This window comes from Diplotaxodon limnothrissa, linkage group LG4, assembly GCF_057381915.1.
Source record: "Diplotaxodon limnothrissa isolate DT_005_m linkage group LG4, D_limnothrissa_male_GT1.1, whole genome shotgun sequence".
In the NCBI taxonomy this organism is placed as follows: Eukaryota; Metazoa; Chordata; class Actinopteri; order Cichliformes; family Cichlidae; genus Diplotaxodon; species Diplotaxodon limnothrissa.
In genome coordinates, this window is record NC_140599.1 from 14793155 (window position 1) to 14811284 (window position 18130).

General features: G+C 40.7%; 2 protein-coding genes across 3 annotated transcripts; both read left to right on the forward strand.

Moving 5' to 3' along the window:
* Nucleotides 1-5227: 5227 nt before the first annotated feature.
* Nucleotides 5228-7904, forward strand: ppp1r27a (protein phosphatase 1, regulatory subunit 27a). The gene is made up of 3 exons (XM_085352249.1): nucleotides 5228-5987; nucleotides 6278-6428; nucleotides 7067-7904. Exons 1-3 carry the CDS (start codon nucleotides 5552-5554, stop codon nucleotides 7185-7187), a joined length of 708 nt encoding a protein of 235 aa, XP_085208375.1. The 5' UTR covers nucleotides 5228-5551; the 3' UTR covers nucleotides 7188-7904.
* A 609-nt stretch (nucleotides 7905-8513) lies between these two features.
* On the forward strand, nucleotides 8514-12163 carry mcrip1 (MAPK regulated corepressor interacting protein 1). Of its 2 annotated transcripts, none has more exons than XM_085352250.1 (5): nucleotides 8514-8576; nucleotides 9223-9318; nucleotides 9454-9572; nucleotides 11253-11357; nucleotides 11455-12163. In XM_085352250.1, the coding sequence occupies exons 2-5, from the start codon at nucleotides 9311-9313 to the stop codon at nucleotides 11517-11519; spliced, it is 297 nt and encodes a 98-aa protein (XP_085208376.1). In that variant the 5' UTR covers nucleotides 8514-8576; nucleotides 9223-9310; the 3' UTR covers nucleotides 11520-12163. The 2 variants fall into 2 exon arrangements, with proteins under 2 accessions (XP_085208376.1, XP_085208377.1); XM_085352251.1 differs by lacking the exon at nucleotides 8514-8576 and adding an exon at nucleotides 8860-8927.
* Nucleotides 12164-18130: the final 5967 nt, after the last annotated feature.

Consider the following 18130-nt stretch of genomic DNA (forward strand, 5'->3'; position numbering starts at 1 on the left):
CCACCTCCACAGCACTCTTTTCACTAAATGACAAAGGATTACTGCATCCTGATTTAGATTACAGCTCCTTTTTTTCAGCCCACCGCGCGTGCCGTAACCGGATACTTCTCAGACCGAGTGAGTATTTCTCATTGGGCCTGTGGAGATCCAGACAGACACTAATCCCTGCAGCGCTTACCATCCAGCGATCCAGGTCTGTAACATACCAACTGACCCTGTTGTCACCCATGGCACTGCATATGTCTTGCACAGCAGGCTGATTTATGAGAAAAGGATTTTAGTATTTAGTATTTATTTATTTATTTTCATTGTCAAGAACAATGAAATTGCGTTTGGGGCTTCCATACAACCCAAAAAAAAGAAGAAAATAATAAATACCCCTTAAAACCCAAGTGTACATATTTAACCCAGTGTGACTCCAATGCAATAAGACAATCCTTAGCAATAATGTTCGTAGAAATTCAGACAAAGACCTGAGAAACATGACAAAATACAACAATGCAACCCATTCAATATTATTGTACTGTGAGATATGATATCAGATATGATAGTTATCTATTTAAGAAAGAGGGGGGGGGGGGGGGGGGCAGGAGGGGGAAGAGAATAAAGATATGATGCACCAATGCAGACCAGTTCATTGCTATTAAGAAGTTGGATATGGTTATTGTCCGTGAGAGGGGGGCAGAGAGTTCAGGAGCCTCACAGCCTGTGGATACAGGCTGTTGGCCAGTCTGGATGTTCTGGCCTGTATAGACTTGTACCTTCTCCCTGAGGGCAGCAGATGGAAAATGTGGCGCGCAGGGTGATGTTGGTCCCGCAGGATACTGTGCACCCTCCTCAGACAGCGAGTGGGGAAGATATTACTGATCTCTGGCAGACTTGTTCCAATAATTCTGCCAGCTTCTTTCACCACCCGCTGGAGTGCTTGCTGATCGGCCTTGGTGCAGCTGGGGAACCACACTAGAAATCCATACGTCAGAACGCTGCTGATGGCACAGTTGTAGAAGTTCAACATCAGAGATCTGGGAATGTGTGCGCTCCGCAGTCTCCTCAGGTAGTAGAGGCGCTGTTGGGCCTTCCGTACAACTGAGGTGATATGGTTGCCCCAGGACAGGTCCTCGGTCACAGTTACCCCCAAGAATTTAAAACTGCTCACCCTCTCCACCGCCTCACTGCCAATGAAGAGAGGCAGATGGTTGTTATGACCCCTCTTCCGGAAATCTACAATGATCTCCTTGGTCTTTTTGGTGTTTAAGACCAAGTTATTGTCGTGGCACCATGACTCTAGTTGTTGCACCTCTGTCCTATAGTTTGTCTCATCATTGTTGGATATAAGTCCGAGCACTGTAGTGTCATCTGCAAACTTAACAATGAGATTGGACGCGCAGGAGGAAATACAGTCATGGGTGAAGAGAGTGTATAGCAGAGGGCTCAGAACACACCCCTGAGGGGCACCAGTGTTGACCACAAGGGTGGAAGAGGTGTTCTTACCCACTCTGACACTCTGTCTACGGTTAGTGAGGAAGTCCACAATCCAGTTGCACAGAGAGGAGTTAAGTCCCAGTTGGTGGAGTTTGGGACGGAGTTTGTATGGCCGGATGGTATTAAAAGCCGAGCTGTAGTCTACAAAGAGGAGCCGTGCATAGGTGTTCCTGTGTTCCAAGTGCTTCAGTAATGTGTGCAGCACTGTGGCGATCGCATCCTCGGTTGACCGGTTCTCCCTGTATGCAAACTGGTGCGAGTCCAGGGATGGTGGAAAAGCAGCTCTGATGTGTTTAATGACCAGTCTCTCCAGGCATTTGGCGGGAATGGGGGTGAGTGCCACAGGTCTGAAATCGTTCAGACATGTGACATTTGACTGTTTTGGGATGGGAACGATGGTTGCTGCTTTGAAACAGGATGGTACCAGTGAACAGGACAACGAGGTGTTATATATAGAGGTGAAGACGTCCGCCAGGTCCGTTTACAGCCAAATAAGAGGAGCAGACAACTAAATTTGGCTTGAGCTATGATTATTCAGTCAGAATTATCAAAATAAAACTTAATGTGACTTACTTGTGTTACACTGACCTTTCTAAACTGCACTGTTTATGAGGGTGGCAGCCCGCATTCATAACATGCTATACACAGTCAGGACGCTTCACAGCTCTTATTTTTAGACATCACATCCAACCTGCCACTTACCTGCATCACGTGAGGCGGAGGAGTGTGGAGGCGCGCGTAGCTGGCGGTCTTTGCGGCATGTATTGGCCAACTCTTGAAGAAAAACAATAACATGGTTTCGACTTTAGAAACTTCAGCTTTTCGATGTGGTTGTGTGCGCAGTGTGATTTAGGTCATTTTCTTTTTTTATTTAATGCCAAATTTTTATTAAGTAAAATCTGGAACATTGTCTTTTCATTGTTTAAATGTCAGAAGGCTGCTGCTTGTAATTCAACAAATTCAATGACAAATGAAAGTTAATTCATTGAGACTGGAAGGTAAAGCCATACAATGTGCTTTCCCTTTTCAATTTTATTTTAATAATAGGAAGCGACTATTACATCACAAAAAAACAAAGCCACGTGTTGGGATCGATGAGCTCAGGGGCTTCCGACCACATTTACAGTACAACACCACAGAGGGAGTTGAAAAACAATGCAAATACCATTACCTCCACCAAGGAGGTCATGGGTTTTCTGTATACACAATGGCTCGAAGAATTTTGAAAGAATTCTAATTCAACTTTGTAAGGCTGTTACAGCAGGGTCACGGCAGCAATGTATTAGAAATTTGTTTTACATCAACAGAGGTCCTCAAGGTCAACTTAATGATTTATCGGTCAAAAATTGTGAAAAAGCAGTAGAACTTAGAACCTATGATTTTTACAAGTGTGGTTTGTATTGTCAACATAATGAATAGAAAGTTACATTTGACTTCTGACCTCAAGGTCAGATAGAGACAAACTTTCATAGATTGTCTTTTTATAAAAAGTCGTATTCATAATAGAATAGAATAGAATAGAATAGAATAGAATAGAATATGTCTTCTTTAAAACTATGTTTAAAATTCTGCTGCCTTTCTATTGGCAGCTTTTAGGCAAGAATACTGGTATATGGAGATTCTAAATATAACATCATAGTTTGCATCCAAGTATCATGTCATGTTTGACCTCTGACCTCACATCTGCCTTTCTTTTAAATCCAAAATGTGTTACATCTTTAAAGGTAACATTTTCAGAAAGAATGCAAAGCAGACAATGAGCTGCTTTGGTGTAATATTATATAATAACTCAACTTATTTATGTCCAGTGTCCTATTTTCCATTACCTACTCCTACACAATGTTTGTCCAATCAGATGTTGATATACTACAAACTTCTTAAATTATGCCCAAAAAGAACAAAGAAAACAAAAAATATATATTTAAAATTAATTACTGTTCCCAGTGAATGAGCTTTCTGCCTTGGCAGAGGTCTGATTTCTTTTAGTAGATCATTTTAGGTCACAATTCCTGCACAACCTCCCTGAACCAAGGGAACGTCACTTATTTTATTTTACTGCATATTATTTATAGGGACTAAGAGGTTCTACTAGGGAGGGGGCAACCTCATATAAATTTTGCCACCGAACTAAAAAGACAAGAAGATAAGAATAGTCTGTTTCCCATCAGTCTTGTGGAAAGTGTTTACCACTTTCCATTCTCCTGAATGTTTTCAGCTCTGACTTGTTGGTAATTTGACAGATCATAACATGAACTCTAAAGAGCAGGTAGGCGATGGAAAGGCGGCCTGACTCTATGTATAGCAAGAAGTCATAAAGTGTGAAACCTCACTCTGACATTTGGTGCCTGTTTTTTCTGGTGAGAACACTGCCGCATAGCAAGAGCAGGAGAAGCTGGAAGGGGCATCATTATTGTTCAGGGACACCCTTGAACCCCCCGCCCCCCTAGTGCCATAAGAGACGGTGAAACCTGGCAGCTGGCACATTCAGATACTAACGGGTGTTTGAAGTTTCTTTGTTTTTGTGCGCACACACACACGCACACTTTAGATATCAGTAGGAAGAAGAAAGAAGTGATGAATAACATGATTATTACACAACTGATTATTACCTCCTCCAGTTGTGTACAACCTCAATGGAAAGATTTTTTAAAGACTGTTCCTAAATATTGTGTGATGTTCTAATAACATGTTTTCTATATTTAGCCACTTTAAAGCATTTCTGATGGTGTGTGAAAATGAAAAACTGAATTATACACAGTGTAAAAATGGCAAAAATATGAAGCCCAAACATTCAAGCGTGTGCAACTTGAATGGCCGACCTTGGAAAATCAAAATCCTGAGGATGGCATCCATCAGCTCGTTCCTCTGTTACACTGGCAGCATCTGTGAAATGCCCAAGTCTCACTTCCAAAGGTTTTGTGAACCAGTTATAACCAGCTCTGCCCCACTTAGAAATCTGGACAGCTGGGCCCACTACCACAGCATTCCACCACCATTTTACACATACAGTATGCATTTGACTCCACGGTGTGAGCCTGCTGGTCCACATTTAAACATCCTGCTTACAGTCTGAATTCGTGGGTTTTTACGTGCTTCCAGTTGAGGGAGCTTTTCTGGTTGACACTTTTTAGCAGATGTTTTGTTGTAAATAGCTGCATTTCTTTTAACCTTGTGACTTTTTAGTGACATTTGCGGGAAGAGGTTACATATCATTTGCCTCCTCAGCTGGTCATGGCTACACGCCCACATGCGACCTCTTCAGAAGATGGTTTATCTAGTCTGGGTGCAAAGGGCAAGCACGAGGTGTCCTTTAGGTCAATGGGTAATATGAGAAAGAACAAGGGCACACAAAGTAAAAACACTATTTTTAATGACTCTAGTATACCTACAATTACACTGCACCATAAGATATAATTTAAGCAGACAGATCGACTGCATGATTGGGAAATCACACGTGCCACTGAGGTCCAGTCTTCTTCCTCGGGGCAATATTTACCAATCATGTTTACCATAGTTTCGATGTTTACGAGGGAACATTTAAGTCTCGGGTGAGGAGAACATTTTGGTTGTCAACATTTTTTATGATCCCTTGGTGAGTGCAGTGTCAGTGGCCATGTGACCACACAGTGGGAGGAGGCGCGCAAGGGCCACTCATTTGTAAGCTGAAGTCACTGGATATTGGACCTTGAAATAGCACTACAGAGGATATAAAAGGATCCTCTCCTGCTTGCTCCCAAAAGAGCGCAGCCTTGTGCAACAGCAAATAATACTGTGCAACGGCTAAATTGTAATTTGGGCAAGAGAAATGAGCATCTGGTGAGAAAAAGGATGACCACACAAGCGAAAAGAAGTGGATGTGGACAGAGCAGAACGAAGTAAAGGATTTGACAAGTGCTCGCAGGAGCTACTCTGGCTATAAAGTAAAAGGATAAAGGACATTTGGGGACAAATAGGACATAGAGCAAAGGATACTGGTCTTTTTACTGGATTGTTGCATTCCCTTGGATTTCTCACTTCCCTCCTCCTGATCTAAAAGACTAGAGGGAGACAAGCTGCAACCATTGCAGGCATGAAGTACAGCTACCGTGTGCCGGCGTCTACGTACGCACGCAGCTCACAGTACACACCAACTTACCACACTACCACCCAGTACACCCCCTCATATTACACACCGCCACCGTACACATCTTCATACACGTCCGCATCAAAGTACAAACCGACACAGTACAGCACCACATATTACACCCCGTCACACCACACGTCCACTTACAAGCCTGCGTCAGCATACGTCCCTTCATACAGCAAAGGGTCACGGTACAGCTCAACATGTGGCACACAAGCACAGGAAAAGCCTGCACCTGTAATTCCTGTCACACCTGCCAAGAGGACAGTGCACTTCCCCAATGACATCATCTTCCAGGATATTGTTAGACGGGGAGATCTGGAGCAGATTGGTCGGTTCATGAGAGCAAGGAAAGTTCGTGTGGATACAGTTTTCCACTCAGGTGAGCAATATCTCCACAGCTTTGATTTTCTGTTTTTTATCTGCAGGTACTCACATCCAAAGTTTCTTAAAACATATGTATATATATATATATATATATATATATATATATATATATATATATATATATATATATATATATATATATATATATATATATATATATATATATATATATTATTGTTGTTGGTAAAAGCAGTACTAGCTTCACTAATGACTGAGAGCTTTGATGTTAAACATTGTGCTAACCGCATTGGCTGTAAGGGAACTGATTATTACTGCACTGTGCAGGTATGGCAGCACTGCATGAAGCTGTGCTAACGGGGAACCTGGAGGTGGTGAAGCTGCTGGTCAAATATGGCGCCGATGTCCATCAGAGAGACGAGGACGGCTGGACGCCGCTCCACATGGCCTGCAGTGACGGCTACCCAGAAATTGCCAGGTAACGTGTGACTTTTTAACCAAAAGTGTACACTGATGTAAATATAGAGAAGCTGGAGGGTTATTAGAAGGGAAAAAAAGAAGCGGTTACTCTCTTGCCACTAGGGGACGCCACAGCCCATAGCTCAGCATGTTTGATTCGACAGAGCTTTAGATCCCCTTTCTGATGCAAGCACAAAGGGGACTTGTCTCTCCAGCTGGAATCGAACCAGCAACCTTTCGCTTGCCAAGGAAATGTGTTAACCATTGCACCTGTAGTATATACAAATGTGCTACAAAAATAAACTCTGCAGACAAAACCTATTTTTACATGACCCATGTAGTTTGCATGTGACAGCTGATGCTGGCATAAACAAGCAGCACCCACATGAAAAAGTGACATCACCATCATACCATCATCATCACAGTGCACACCATTCAGCATGAAAGAAGCATCAGATTAGCTGAAGTGGAGAACATTTCTGGGAAGGGAATTAACAGAGATTCACCACTACAACTTTGAAACTTGACTCTATATTCAAATGTTACAAATCTAAAATCTATTTAAAAAATTAGATGCACTAATGATTAATGATGGCATGTATTCATGCACTTTTGTAATATGTTTAAATATCAATATGTACTTCATTTTCTACTCAGATATCTGCTATCAATGGGCGCCAGCACAGAGGCAGAGAATGAAAATGGAGAGAAACCCGCAGACCTCATCGACCCAGAGTGCAAAGACCTCGCCAAACTGTTTGAGACTGGCTGCGTCTGATTGGATACCGGGCGGGTCCAAAGGAAAGCAAACAAAGATTACAGAAAGAAGAAGATGAGGAGCCGGAGCAGAACATATCCACCACAGCTCACTTCACGACCGATCCCGTAAAGCAAGATTGTGTTTGCTAGTTTCAAAACTGTAGTACAAACACCTGCAGGTGTATTATTGTAAATTATTGCCTCAAAGTGATACTCCAGTAAGCTTTTTTTCCCCCTGGTGGTTATTTTTATTTAATTTCATTATATTTGACTTTATTTTTATGTGTATATTTGTCATACTACCAGTTTCAGCACTATGGCGTAACATGGAACGTGGAAGCAAAACATGTTTTTTGTCACGTATAGTCTAACTGTCTGGAGAAATGTTTGACTTTCAGGATTATTTCAGTTTGGGTTATTTATCTGATGTGTTAGTGTTAGGCAGTTTTTACATTGCTGGATGAACTCTGAAAATTGTGTCTCATAGAAAGAGTTTCTTTACTGCTGGGCAGTAAGAGGATCATAAAAATGGATACTGATACTTTAGTATCAGTCAATCATCAATCAAAAAGAAAAAAAATCACCAAATCGCAAGCTTGTACAAGCTTTGTAACCCTGCAGTGTTTCCCCTAATGCATTACTTTCATTTATTTAGGTATAAGAATATAAATGCCAGCAGTGTAAATCTTATTATGTTTTTGCTCAGTTATTATTTTTGTATATTTTCATAAATAAAGAAGCCTTTTATTAATTTGACTGACTTTCTGTTGTGGTCTCTCTAAGGAAAATGAAACTACATTTCAAGAACTACAAAGTTCATAGAGTTATTCGTGCCATCACTAGTAAAGTACTTCAATCACTGGCATTTTCTAGAAAGCTACTATCTGGTATTTAACTAACTCACAACCTTGTGACGCAAGGGTTAAAATACGCTTGAGGATTTGTTTGTTTGTTTGTTTGTTTGTTTGTTTGTTTGTTTGTTTGTTTGTTTACACTTTTACAGTGACTCAGAGGAACACTTGGTTTCTTAAATGAAGAGCAACCACTTGGTTGACCGGGCAATCCATCTGTTGAAAGGCTGCAGGGGCCTGGACCAGCACTTGTGTTTTATTTCTCCGCTCTCTCTGCTCTGTGCTGTGGATAATGAGTGCTAAAAATAAATAAATAAAATAGCCTATAATAATATTAATAGTAATAATTACCTGCAACAAACCAACATCTTTTTTGTTTGTTTGTTTGTTTGTTTGCTTGTTGTTTGCTTGCTTTTCCTGTTTTTTTATTTGCCTGAGTCACCTGGTTTGGACGGATCACTTCCGTTTGTTTTCCCGGAAATGTTTGGTTGGCATTGGCAACGTTTTAGCCAGCTCTAACGCCATACAGCCACGTCCGGAGGAGTGTTTATACACGGGTTTGTTGAATATCCTATCTCTCGTTCAGTGTGCATCTGGAAATACACTATTGCGCTGATGTTTGTTTTTTCTAATACCTATCCTGCGCTAGTGAAATGAATGAAATTGTAGCTGTTACGAGCTAACGTTACGACAAGACAATGAAACTCAGCAGTCAGCTAACTACATGCTAAATTCTCGTGTCGAAAAATATGTTATTTGCCCCCACAGACATAACTGCTGGGGCACGCGTATCTCTAAAATACAAACTGGTTTAGATACAATGGTTTTTAATGGCAGTGGAAGGCTAAAACGCTGGGTTTCGGTTTGTAAGCCGATGCTAACACTGCTGAAGCTACTGGACTCAAAACGTAAACAATGGCTCCTTGTTTAGCTAACGTCAATATTTCTCATTTTCAAACTCCTGCCTGACATTAGCTTTACTACAACTAGTTAATCTCAGCAACAATGATTTACTCGTTATATCTCTAATGTCACCGGAACTCATCGGATGACTGACTATGTTTTAAGAGCGTTAAGCTAGCTAACACCACTAACCAGAATTACTACCATCTACACAGTTAGCTTAAAAGTAACCAATGCTGAAAAAAGTATTTCTGAGGTCATGTGGGAATTAATTACCCAGTCGCTGTTATTTACTGGCAGGACTGAGCTGAGGACTTCTGGACGTTTGTTTATACTTATATTCCACTCACCACAGAGGAGCGAGGAGCAAGTACAGACTCCAAACAGAATGACCAGGTTTGACCAAAGACAAGCACTTAAACACCCGTGATCACATTTAATTAGTGCTTTTGCGGTAGCTTTAGTTTAGAGTAAAAGATGAATTGACTGTGTGCTGTGGTGCTAATTTGAACGTTTCCATGTTTTTTGAAGCTCATCAGCTCCCAGGATGGTGAACAGTTACAAGAGAACTTCAAGCCCCAGATCCCCTACTAACAGTGGGGAGCTCTTCACCCCGGCACATGAAGAAAATGTGCGCTTTATACACGACAGTAAGTATGCCTGTCTAACAATGATGTGCCAAACTCTCTTCATGAAAACATTCAGGATTTTAAATGCAGCTCCTTGAAAACTAAAACTGAATTGCCTGTCAAATGAATTTAATTCTGAAAAGGAAGATTCTTTCAGAACCTAAGACACATTCAGGTTGAGTTAAAATGGTTACTTTTCAGTTAACTATAAACTGTGCAACTATAACAGTAGATTATTATTTATCATATACTTAATAGGGTAACAAATAGCAAGTTGGTTACACAAGACATTAAATTAAACAGCCTCTAAATCATGAAAGCTGATTATATTAAAAATGAAACAGCATTTTGATCATTTTTTGTTAAATGTTTGTCTCTACAAAGCAAAGGACACTTATTACGAGCAGTATTTGTAACTGGTTAGTCTGTATTCATTGTTGTCAAAGCTGGTCATTTAAATTCCATGGTTTAGTATTATTCATCAGAAGTTGCCAGGTCTCTTTGAGGCCTACAAACCCATCGTCTGTCTTGCAGAACATCAGTATCTTTGTGTGCCACTGCCACCTATAGATCAGCACAGTAATGTGGAATGACAGCCATTTTTAAGTCTTGATCTGCCTATCCACATGCAATAAACAAAACGGGATCCAGCTGGCAGCCTGTCCACTATTTCTGTGGCTACACAAAGAGAAGGACTATGAGAGTTAAGCCAATGCATATGCTACAAAGACACACTTGAGTGTAGTCCTCAAAACACACACTGTGCATGCTGATCGGGATAAGGAACCACTGAAGACTTCTCCAAAAAGAGAGACACACACAAAACACACAAAGAAAACAGATCAAAAAGCATAGAGGAGAAACACAAACAGTGGAAATTTTTATTCTGCTTGAAAGGAATTCTTCGTCTATTGTGACCTGTTTGCTGTGCACCAGATCTCTGACAGATCTGTGACCAAGATTAGCATGCATGCCCTTGGACATAACAATAAATGCCTACATGACACTTATAAGCTGTATTGTACCATTAAACGGACACTCTTAAGGTTGTGCACACACTAAAGAAATTCTTGCAGTGTGCTTTTTACCCAGCTGTCCAGTCACAGTCATGCCAATCATGGTGCAGGGGCTGAATGGTTGAGCCCTTGGTATTTGTGTTTGCACCAGATGACAACGCAAGATTGCCACAATTTATGCAATAATACAAAATCAGTGTTTGGAGGATTTGTTTACTATTCATCTGCAGGCACCTGCCAGCATATTTTATGTCACAGCAAACAAGGAAAACTCTGTGGGTCTCTAATGCCCTTCAAGTCTGAGAAAAGGCTTGAATAGAATAGAATAGAATAGAATAGAATAGAATAGAATAGCCCTTTATTATCATTGTACATGTACAATGAAATTATAGGTGCTCCACGCCAACTGTACAGGAGTAAAATAAAATGGTAAGACAACAGGAATGTAGCTCCTCATCCTTTGTTAGTGAACACAGACCACAGTTGAAATTCAGTGATTACTTCCAAAACATTGTTAAAAGGACTTTAGTGATGATGGTTTAAGATGGCAAAAATTCATTTTCCACGCTCCGACACTGAAGCACTTTAAAAGGTCTGGAAATAATGCTTTGCAAGTTAGAAAATGCCAGCACACAGCTCAGATGCATCGTTAAGTAAAACGTATTCGTCTTTGCTTATTTCGCAGCCTGGCAGTGCGTGCTCAGAGACATAAGATCAACGCAAAATAGTGACCGGAATGACCGTGGACCACAGGAGTATGTCGAGAAGAACCCAAATCCTAACTTACATTGTAAGTTCCAGCAAATATTTATTTTTCTGTCACACTAAAAGATGAAATCGGTAAAGGACGTGCCGGTTAACTACTCGTTTCCTTTTCGTTCTTGCAGCTTTCACGCCAGTGGACCTGAGTGACCTCAAAAAACGCAACACACAAGACTCCAAGAAGTCCTAGTCTTTCTCTTAATGATCCCATTGCTTTTTTTTTTTTCTCCCATACATTATCCTTGAGAACTTTTCCTCCGTCAGCCCTCTTGTCAGCCAGAAAGTTATCGTTGTTGGTCAGTCTAACACAGAATGCAAATCTAATTTCTAAACTCTGGACCATAGAAAAGCTTCTCTTCCTTCGCCCTCAAGACTGACTAAAAAGAAAAAGTTGGATTTCTCTCAGTTCCTGTTTTTTTTTCCAGTCGCATTCGATATGTGGACGAGACCGATGCAAAGATTCATCCAAAATTTGCCGACTTTGTACCTCAGCTTTTCTTTGTCTCCACAGGACGCAAAAGACTTCAGTCTTAAACGCGACGCTACAACTACTACTAATATGACATGGGAGGAAAATATGAAAGGGCTGACTTCTTATTTGTAGTTTTATTTTGTTTATCATTAATTAAGCAAGTGTAGAAGTAATTGAACATTCACACACACACTTTATGGGCGAGTTTTGAAAGCCAAAACAGAGTGTAAACAAAGCCAACATTTTTATTATACATTTTCTTGCCCTTGGTCGGACTTTATTAAGTAGAGGGCCTCCCCAAGTATTGATAAATCCCCCCCATTCCCCTCTTCTTTCCCAAAGCCTTGAAACAAAATGTTGAATAAAAAGACTTTTACAGTACTTGTAGTTTTACTTACTCTACATAAATACATCACTGTATTTTTATCACATTAGAATTCTAGTTATGTATTGGTCATGAGTTGTAATTTAGTTTTTGATCCAGTTTATTTTCAGCTAGTTTCCAGAGTTGTTGCTCAAAAATGTTCAGATAGCCTTTGTTTTCACCAGTATTGGTATTATTTTAATTGTTTTTCTTTTTAATTATTATAGTATTTTATTATTTTTCAGATCCAATATTTAAAAAGTCAGCAATTTAGATGTATCCCTTTGCAAGGCACTTTACGCACAGTCAACGTGTAGGGTGGAGCAGATGATACTCCAAAGGTAAAGACAACCAGGCTTGACCTTGTTGGGTGATCTTACTATGAAATCATACATATATGACCATTTTAGAGGTCTGATATTTCTCAAAACCTCCTTTTTAAGGCAGTCTTATACACTTTAATGACAAAAGTTCACTCAACCTTCCAGATCGCTGAATCCTTACATCACCAAGTGCAATGCAAAGCGTCAGATTCAGTGGTGCAAAGCTCGCCACCACTGGACTCTAGAGCAGTCGAGACGTGTTCTCTGGAGTGATGAGCCACGCTTTACTATCTGGGCCCTGTTTCAGGAAGCCGGTTTAGAAAACTCAGAGTGAAAAACGATACTCAGGGTTGAGTAACCCCGAACTGTCCAACTCAGAATATTCGGTTTCAGAAAGGCTGATAACAAGTAGTTCAATCAACGCGGAGTTGCTTTAACCCCAAGTGAAGCGCGCGCACGAGGATACATAAAGCCCTGATAAGCGGAGCACAGATTAAGCGAGTCACCATGGAGACGGAGGGAAAGAAGGCGCGGTCAATGTATTTTACAGCGCTTGAGGCCGAAATTCTGATGGCAGCATATGCCGATAACATGCAAATTCCGCGGAAAAAAGTAACACAGCCTCAGCTGCGAAAGAAAGGAAGCATGCATGGCAAAACATAGCCGACAGAGTCAATGCGTGAGTGTTAATTTAAACATTGATCTAGGGATTTCCACCCATTTAACACGTTATTTTATCATATGTTATTTTATTTGTTATTTTATACATTTTATTTTGTGATGTGATGTGAGCGCAGGTGCAACCCAACAGGCCCCAAACGTTCCTGGCAGCAAGTAAAAATGAAATATAAAAATATAGTCCAAACAGGTAAGGTGTAATTGTATTATGAGTCATAGTGCTTGGTCTGTTTGTCCTATGTAAATCAATTGCAGTTAGAGGCTACATTAATTTTCTTTCTGTAAGCACTTATTGAAATTATCTGAGCACATTACAAGTACATATTTGCGTACTCTGTATGCTCAAATGTGGCCCGTTATAGCCAACAGAAAAAAAGCGGAGGCCCGAAAAACAGGTGGGGGTCCTCCACCACCACCACTCACAGAGGCTGAGCAGTTGGCCCTCAGCCAAAACAGTGGGCGCCCTGTGGCCGAAGGCATCTCTGCGGGGACATCCTCTGAGTCAATAACCCCGCAAGACACAAGTGCCTACATAAGGGGTAAATTCAAAATAATACATGATGTGCATACATCCTTTCTTCACAGTCACCTTTGCAGTGCGACTCATTCATTTGATAAACTCTTTACCATAATGGATTATTTTGTAGTGAAGTTATTTTCCTACTGATTTTGCCTTCCCTCAGTCTTGGTTGTCTTTGAGAGCATAATGACAATGAAGTGTAAGGTGATTGGTATGTTTGTTAATTGCCATTTGGTCCCTTGTAAGTTATAAGTGACCTGTATAAACCTCATATTCTATCAGTTGATGGTGGTGGTGTACTGCATCTGGTGCAGCCTCCTGTTGAGCCAGACCAACATGCAGTTGTGAGTAATACTCCACAGATTATATGAGTTTACAGTAGAACAGCAATGTTGTTTATTTCTTTACTACAGGAAAATAATGAAGAAACATTGACAGCTGTTACAGAGGAGGAAGCAACAGAGACACTTTATGAGGTTTACATCTTTTAATACTTTGTGTACAGGAAATACAGGCGACCAATAAAGCCAGTTGAACAAAAAACCTGTTTATTCTTCTTTCAACATGTTGAGGTGATGGGTCAAAAGAAATGATTGTGACATATGGTGTCTCTGACTGCTCTTCCATCTTGTATGTCCGTGGGAGGGTCAGGATGTTCATGGTTTGGATCACTGCTGATGTTTGGTTCAGAAGGACAGTGTTCTCCTCTAATTGTGGCAATGTTGTGAAGAATCACACATGCCACAATAATGTCACATGCCCTTTCTGGGGTGACCCTGAGTCTTTGCAGGCACTGGAACCGGGCCTTAAGCATTCCGATAGTCATTTCAATTCTGGCTCTTGTCCTGCAATTAGCCAGATTATATCGCTGCTGTGGGCCCGGTTCAGGGTCAGGGTAAGGGGTAAGCAAATAGGGTAAACATGGATACCCCCTATCACCAAGCAAGTAGCCAGTGAACTCTCCTAAGACAGAAGGATACACTTCAGTTCAAATGTCCCTGAAGCAATTGGTCTTTATATATTTTAAAGTATTCTCAACTCACCATGTCCAAATTTTGTGCTCAGTGTACATTCACGGAATATTTGTGAGTCATGGACAGAGCCTGGCCACTTGGCTTCCACATTTGTGATAATGTTGGCAGCATCACATATGATCTTCACAGTGCAGAGAACACAAATTAGCATCCATTACTATAATGAAATAATTTGTTAGTTTGAAATGCTACAGGTTACTATGTACCTGCACATTAATGCTGTGGAAGGATTTCCTGTTCACATAGTCTCCTTCATTTACTGAAGGAGCAATGATTGGAATGTGAGTGCCATCTATACAGCCAATCACGCCTGGGAACCCTGAAAATAAATGTAGAATTTAAGTAGTTCAAGTATCACCACATCATGAATTAAGTTTTGGTCACCTTGATACCTGCAATTTTGTGGAATCCCTCTTTGATAAATCTTGTGGGTCTATGACCGGGGAACACCACACACGAGTACAGGAGACGTTTCAGTGCAACTGTAACATTCCTGACTGCCCGACAGACGGTAGCCTTGGAAACGTGCTCAGCGTCACCAATATTATACAGAAAGCTCCCGTTTGCAAAAAACCGAAGTGCAATACAAATAATATGTAATGGACTGAGCGCATGTCCGCGATGTGTCACATGCGTAATATATGGCCTGAGGATGTTATCCAAATAAATTATAGATTGTGCTGAAAAACGGTAACGTTCACACAGACAATCATCAGGAAATGATAAAATGTCCAAACGCGCTCTGATCACTCTCTCCCGGCGGAGAGCTCTGCGGAGAATTTGGGCTTCACGATCTACTGGCTCTTCAAGGAAGTGGCACGCCATGTCCGACACTTCCTACTGTCAGGTTTCCGACAAAGGGGCGGAGACAGTCAGGGTTAGTTGTAGTAAACCTGCTAGGGGGCAGGTTAGCTTCACGGAGTGTGTCGTCATAGTGACTCACTCAGGCTTCAGCTGAACTCGCTTTGTGAAACCGAAAAACCAGAGTTTTCGTTAACTCAGGGTATACTTACTCAGTTTTTCCACTAAACCGGCTTCCTGAAACAGGGCCCTGGTAATCCAATTGGCAAGTCTGGGTTTGGGAGTTGCCAGGACAACAGTACTTATCTGCTGCATTGTACCAGATGTGAAGTTTGGTAGACGGGGGATTAAGGTGTGGAGCTGATTTTCAGTAGCTGGGCTCGGCCCCTTAGTTCCAGTGAAAGAACTGTTGCTTCAGCATACCAAGACATTTTGGGCAACAATTCGGAGATGGCCCCTTCCCGTTTCAACTTGACCACAAAGAAAAATCCATAAAGGCATGGATGAGTGAGAGCTTGACTATCCTGCACAGAGTCCTGACCTCAACCCAACAGAACATCTTTGGCATGAATTAGATTAGACTGCAAGACAGGACTTCTCATCCAACCTGACAAATGTGCTTTGGGAAGAATGGTCCAAAATTCCCATAAACACTCCTAAACCTTGTGGAAAGTCTTCCCAGAAGAGTTGGAGCTGTTCTAGCTGCAACGGGTGGGCAGACATCATATTAAACCCTCCGAATTAAAATTGGGATGTCACTCAAGTTCACATGTGTGTTAAGACAGACGAGCAATATAGTGTATATATAATAGTACTGGGGTGGCTGTAGCTCAGGAGGTGGATCAGAAGATTGTTGGCTTGATTCCTGGGTGCTCCAGTCTGAACCCAGAGTTGTTTTCTGATACATCCATTGAAGTGTAAATGTGTGTCAGTGTTTGATAGAAAGCCCTTAGGAGTTAGATAAAGCATAGAAATGAATGGGTGAATGAGGGATGTTGTACAAAGTGCTTTGAGTGCTCAACTAGGGTAGAAAAGCACTATATAAGAACCAGTCCATTATCATTTATATAACACCTACAGGAGCTTTTTTAACATCTCATTATATACTGATCCATTTTGCAGCTTAATTATTTGCAGCTGTTTGTTTAATTTAGTGCAGTAGATAATTCGATCTTGTTGATTAATTTAACATAGCTAAGTGCTTTAAATCTCCAAACATACAGGTTGGATCAAATGGTGATTCTAAACTGGCTGTAGTCAAAAGGGTGTAAATGGTTATTTGTGTTTCTGTGTTACCCTGTGCATGGTGTACCCCACCCCTTGCCCACTTTCAGCTCTGCCTGACCTTGAACTGGATGTGTGGTTAAAAATATCGATGGATATATAGGTGATAGATAACTGTGTCTGAACTGACAGATTGTGCCAGCAAGGGATAACTAAGCCAAGGGTAAAAATGTCTTTAATAATTTATTGAATTGGACTGGATGAATGCAGGCATTGTTAAAATATCCAAACCTAGTTGTGAGTGTGGTAATCTCAACCTGCACAGCTCTGTGTAGCTGCAGCTGTTATCACACCATCAGTGCCTAAAAATTGGATACCATATGACTCAATGCATTTTCTATTTCTAAATGCGGAAAAAATCTGAAATTGATCCAGAGGGTAAAAAAGCTGTTTACTAAGCTCTAAAAAAGCAATCTTGGAAAATTATGCTTTTATTCAAAGCGCTGTATTAAAGATTGTTATCCACACAGTTGGACTTTGATGAATTATTTCTTTGAACTGTTCTTTTTCCACAGTGGAATGATTGTACACCATACATCATTAATGACTTGAGAAAAAAAAAAACACCATTTGGGCGCACAAGTTTGAATTTATGTATGCAGAAGTATACATGCAGGCTCACCCCACAATTTAGCAAGTTGCACCTTGATAACACACTTTTGTTAGCCATAAACATTTTTGGCATAATTCTAAGTGGACATTTGACCAGTCTTATGGGCAGAATTTGCAAAGGTCACTTAAATTGCTTGATTTCCTGGCACTTAGGTTTAAGTGTAGTCCACAGATTTTCAGTAGGGTTGAAGTGGGGCTTTGGGAAGGCCATTGAAGCAGCTTTATGTTTATCCATGCCAAAACCAGTTGTTGAAACACCAAATGTGTCCAGGTTTCAACCACTTAGCCACTGACTTTATGTGAAGTGAGGTGATTTGGAGGTGGTCCTACTTCTTCGTTATTCCAAACACTTTGTGCAATGTAACTGTCAGCAGGCAGTGTCTGGTTTAGGTGCAGTTTGGACAATTGTGGGGTGTATATCTATAGTTTAGCCAGTGCTTTACAATCATTCCACACTGGAAAACGTCAGTTCACAGAAATCATTAAAAGCCAAAAAATTACCATGACGATCGGTTATGGCCACAAATATGTACATATTTATTCAAACTGACTAACAGTGGTACATTTTCTTTATTTTTCGTTTGTTTTTATTTCAGTTATTTTATACACACATAGCTGTAGTAGTTTGTGTACTGAAGACTTTCAACTACAACTCAAAATAATGAAATTTACAGTGAAAACGGTAAATTTATTTAATATTTAGATTATTTGAA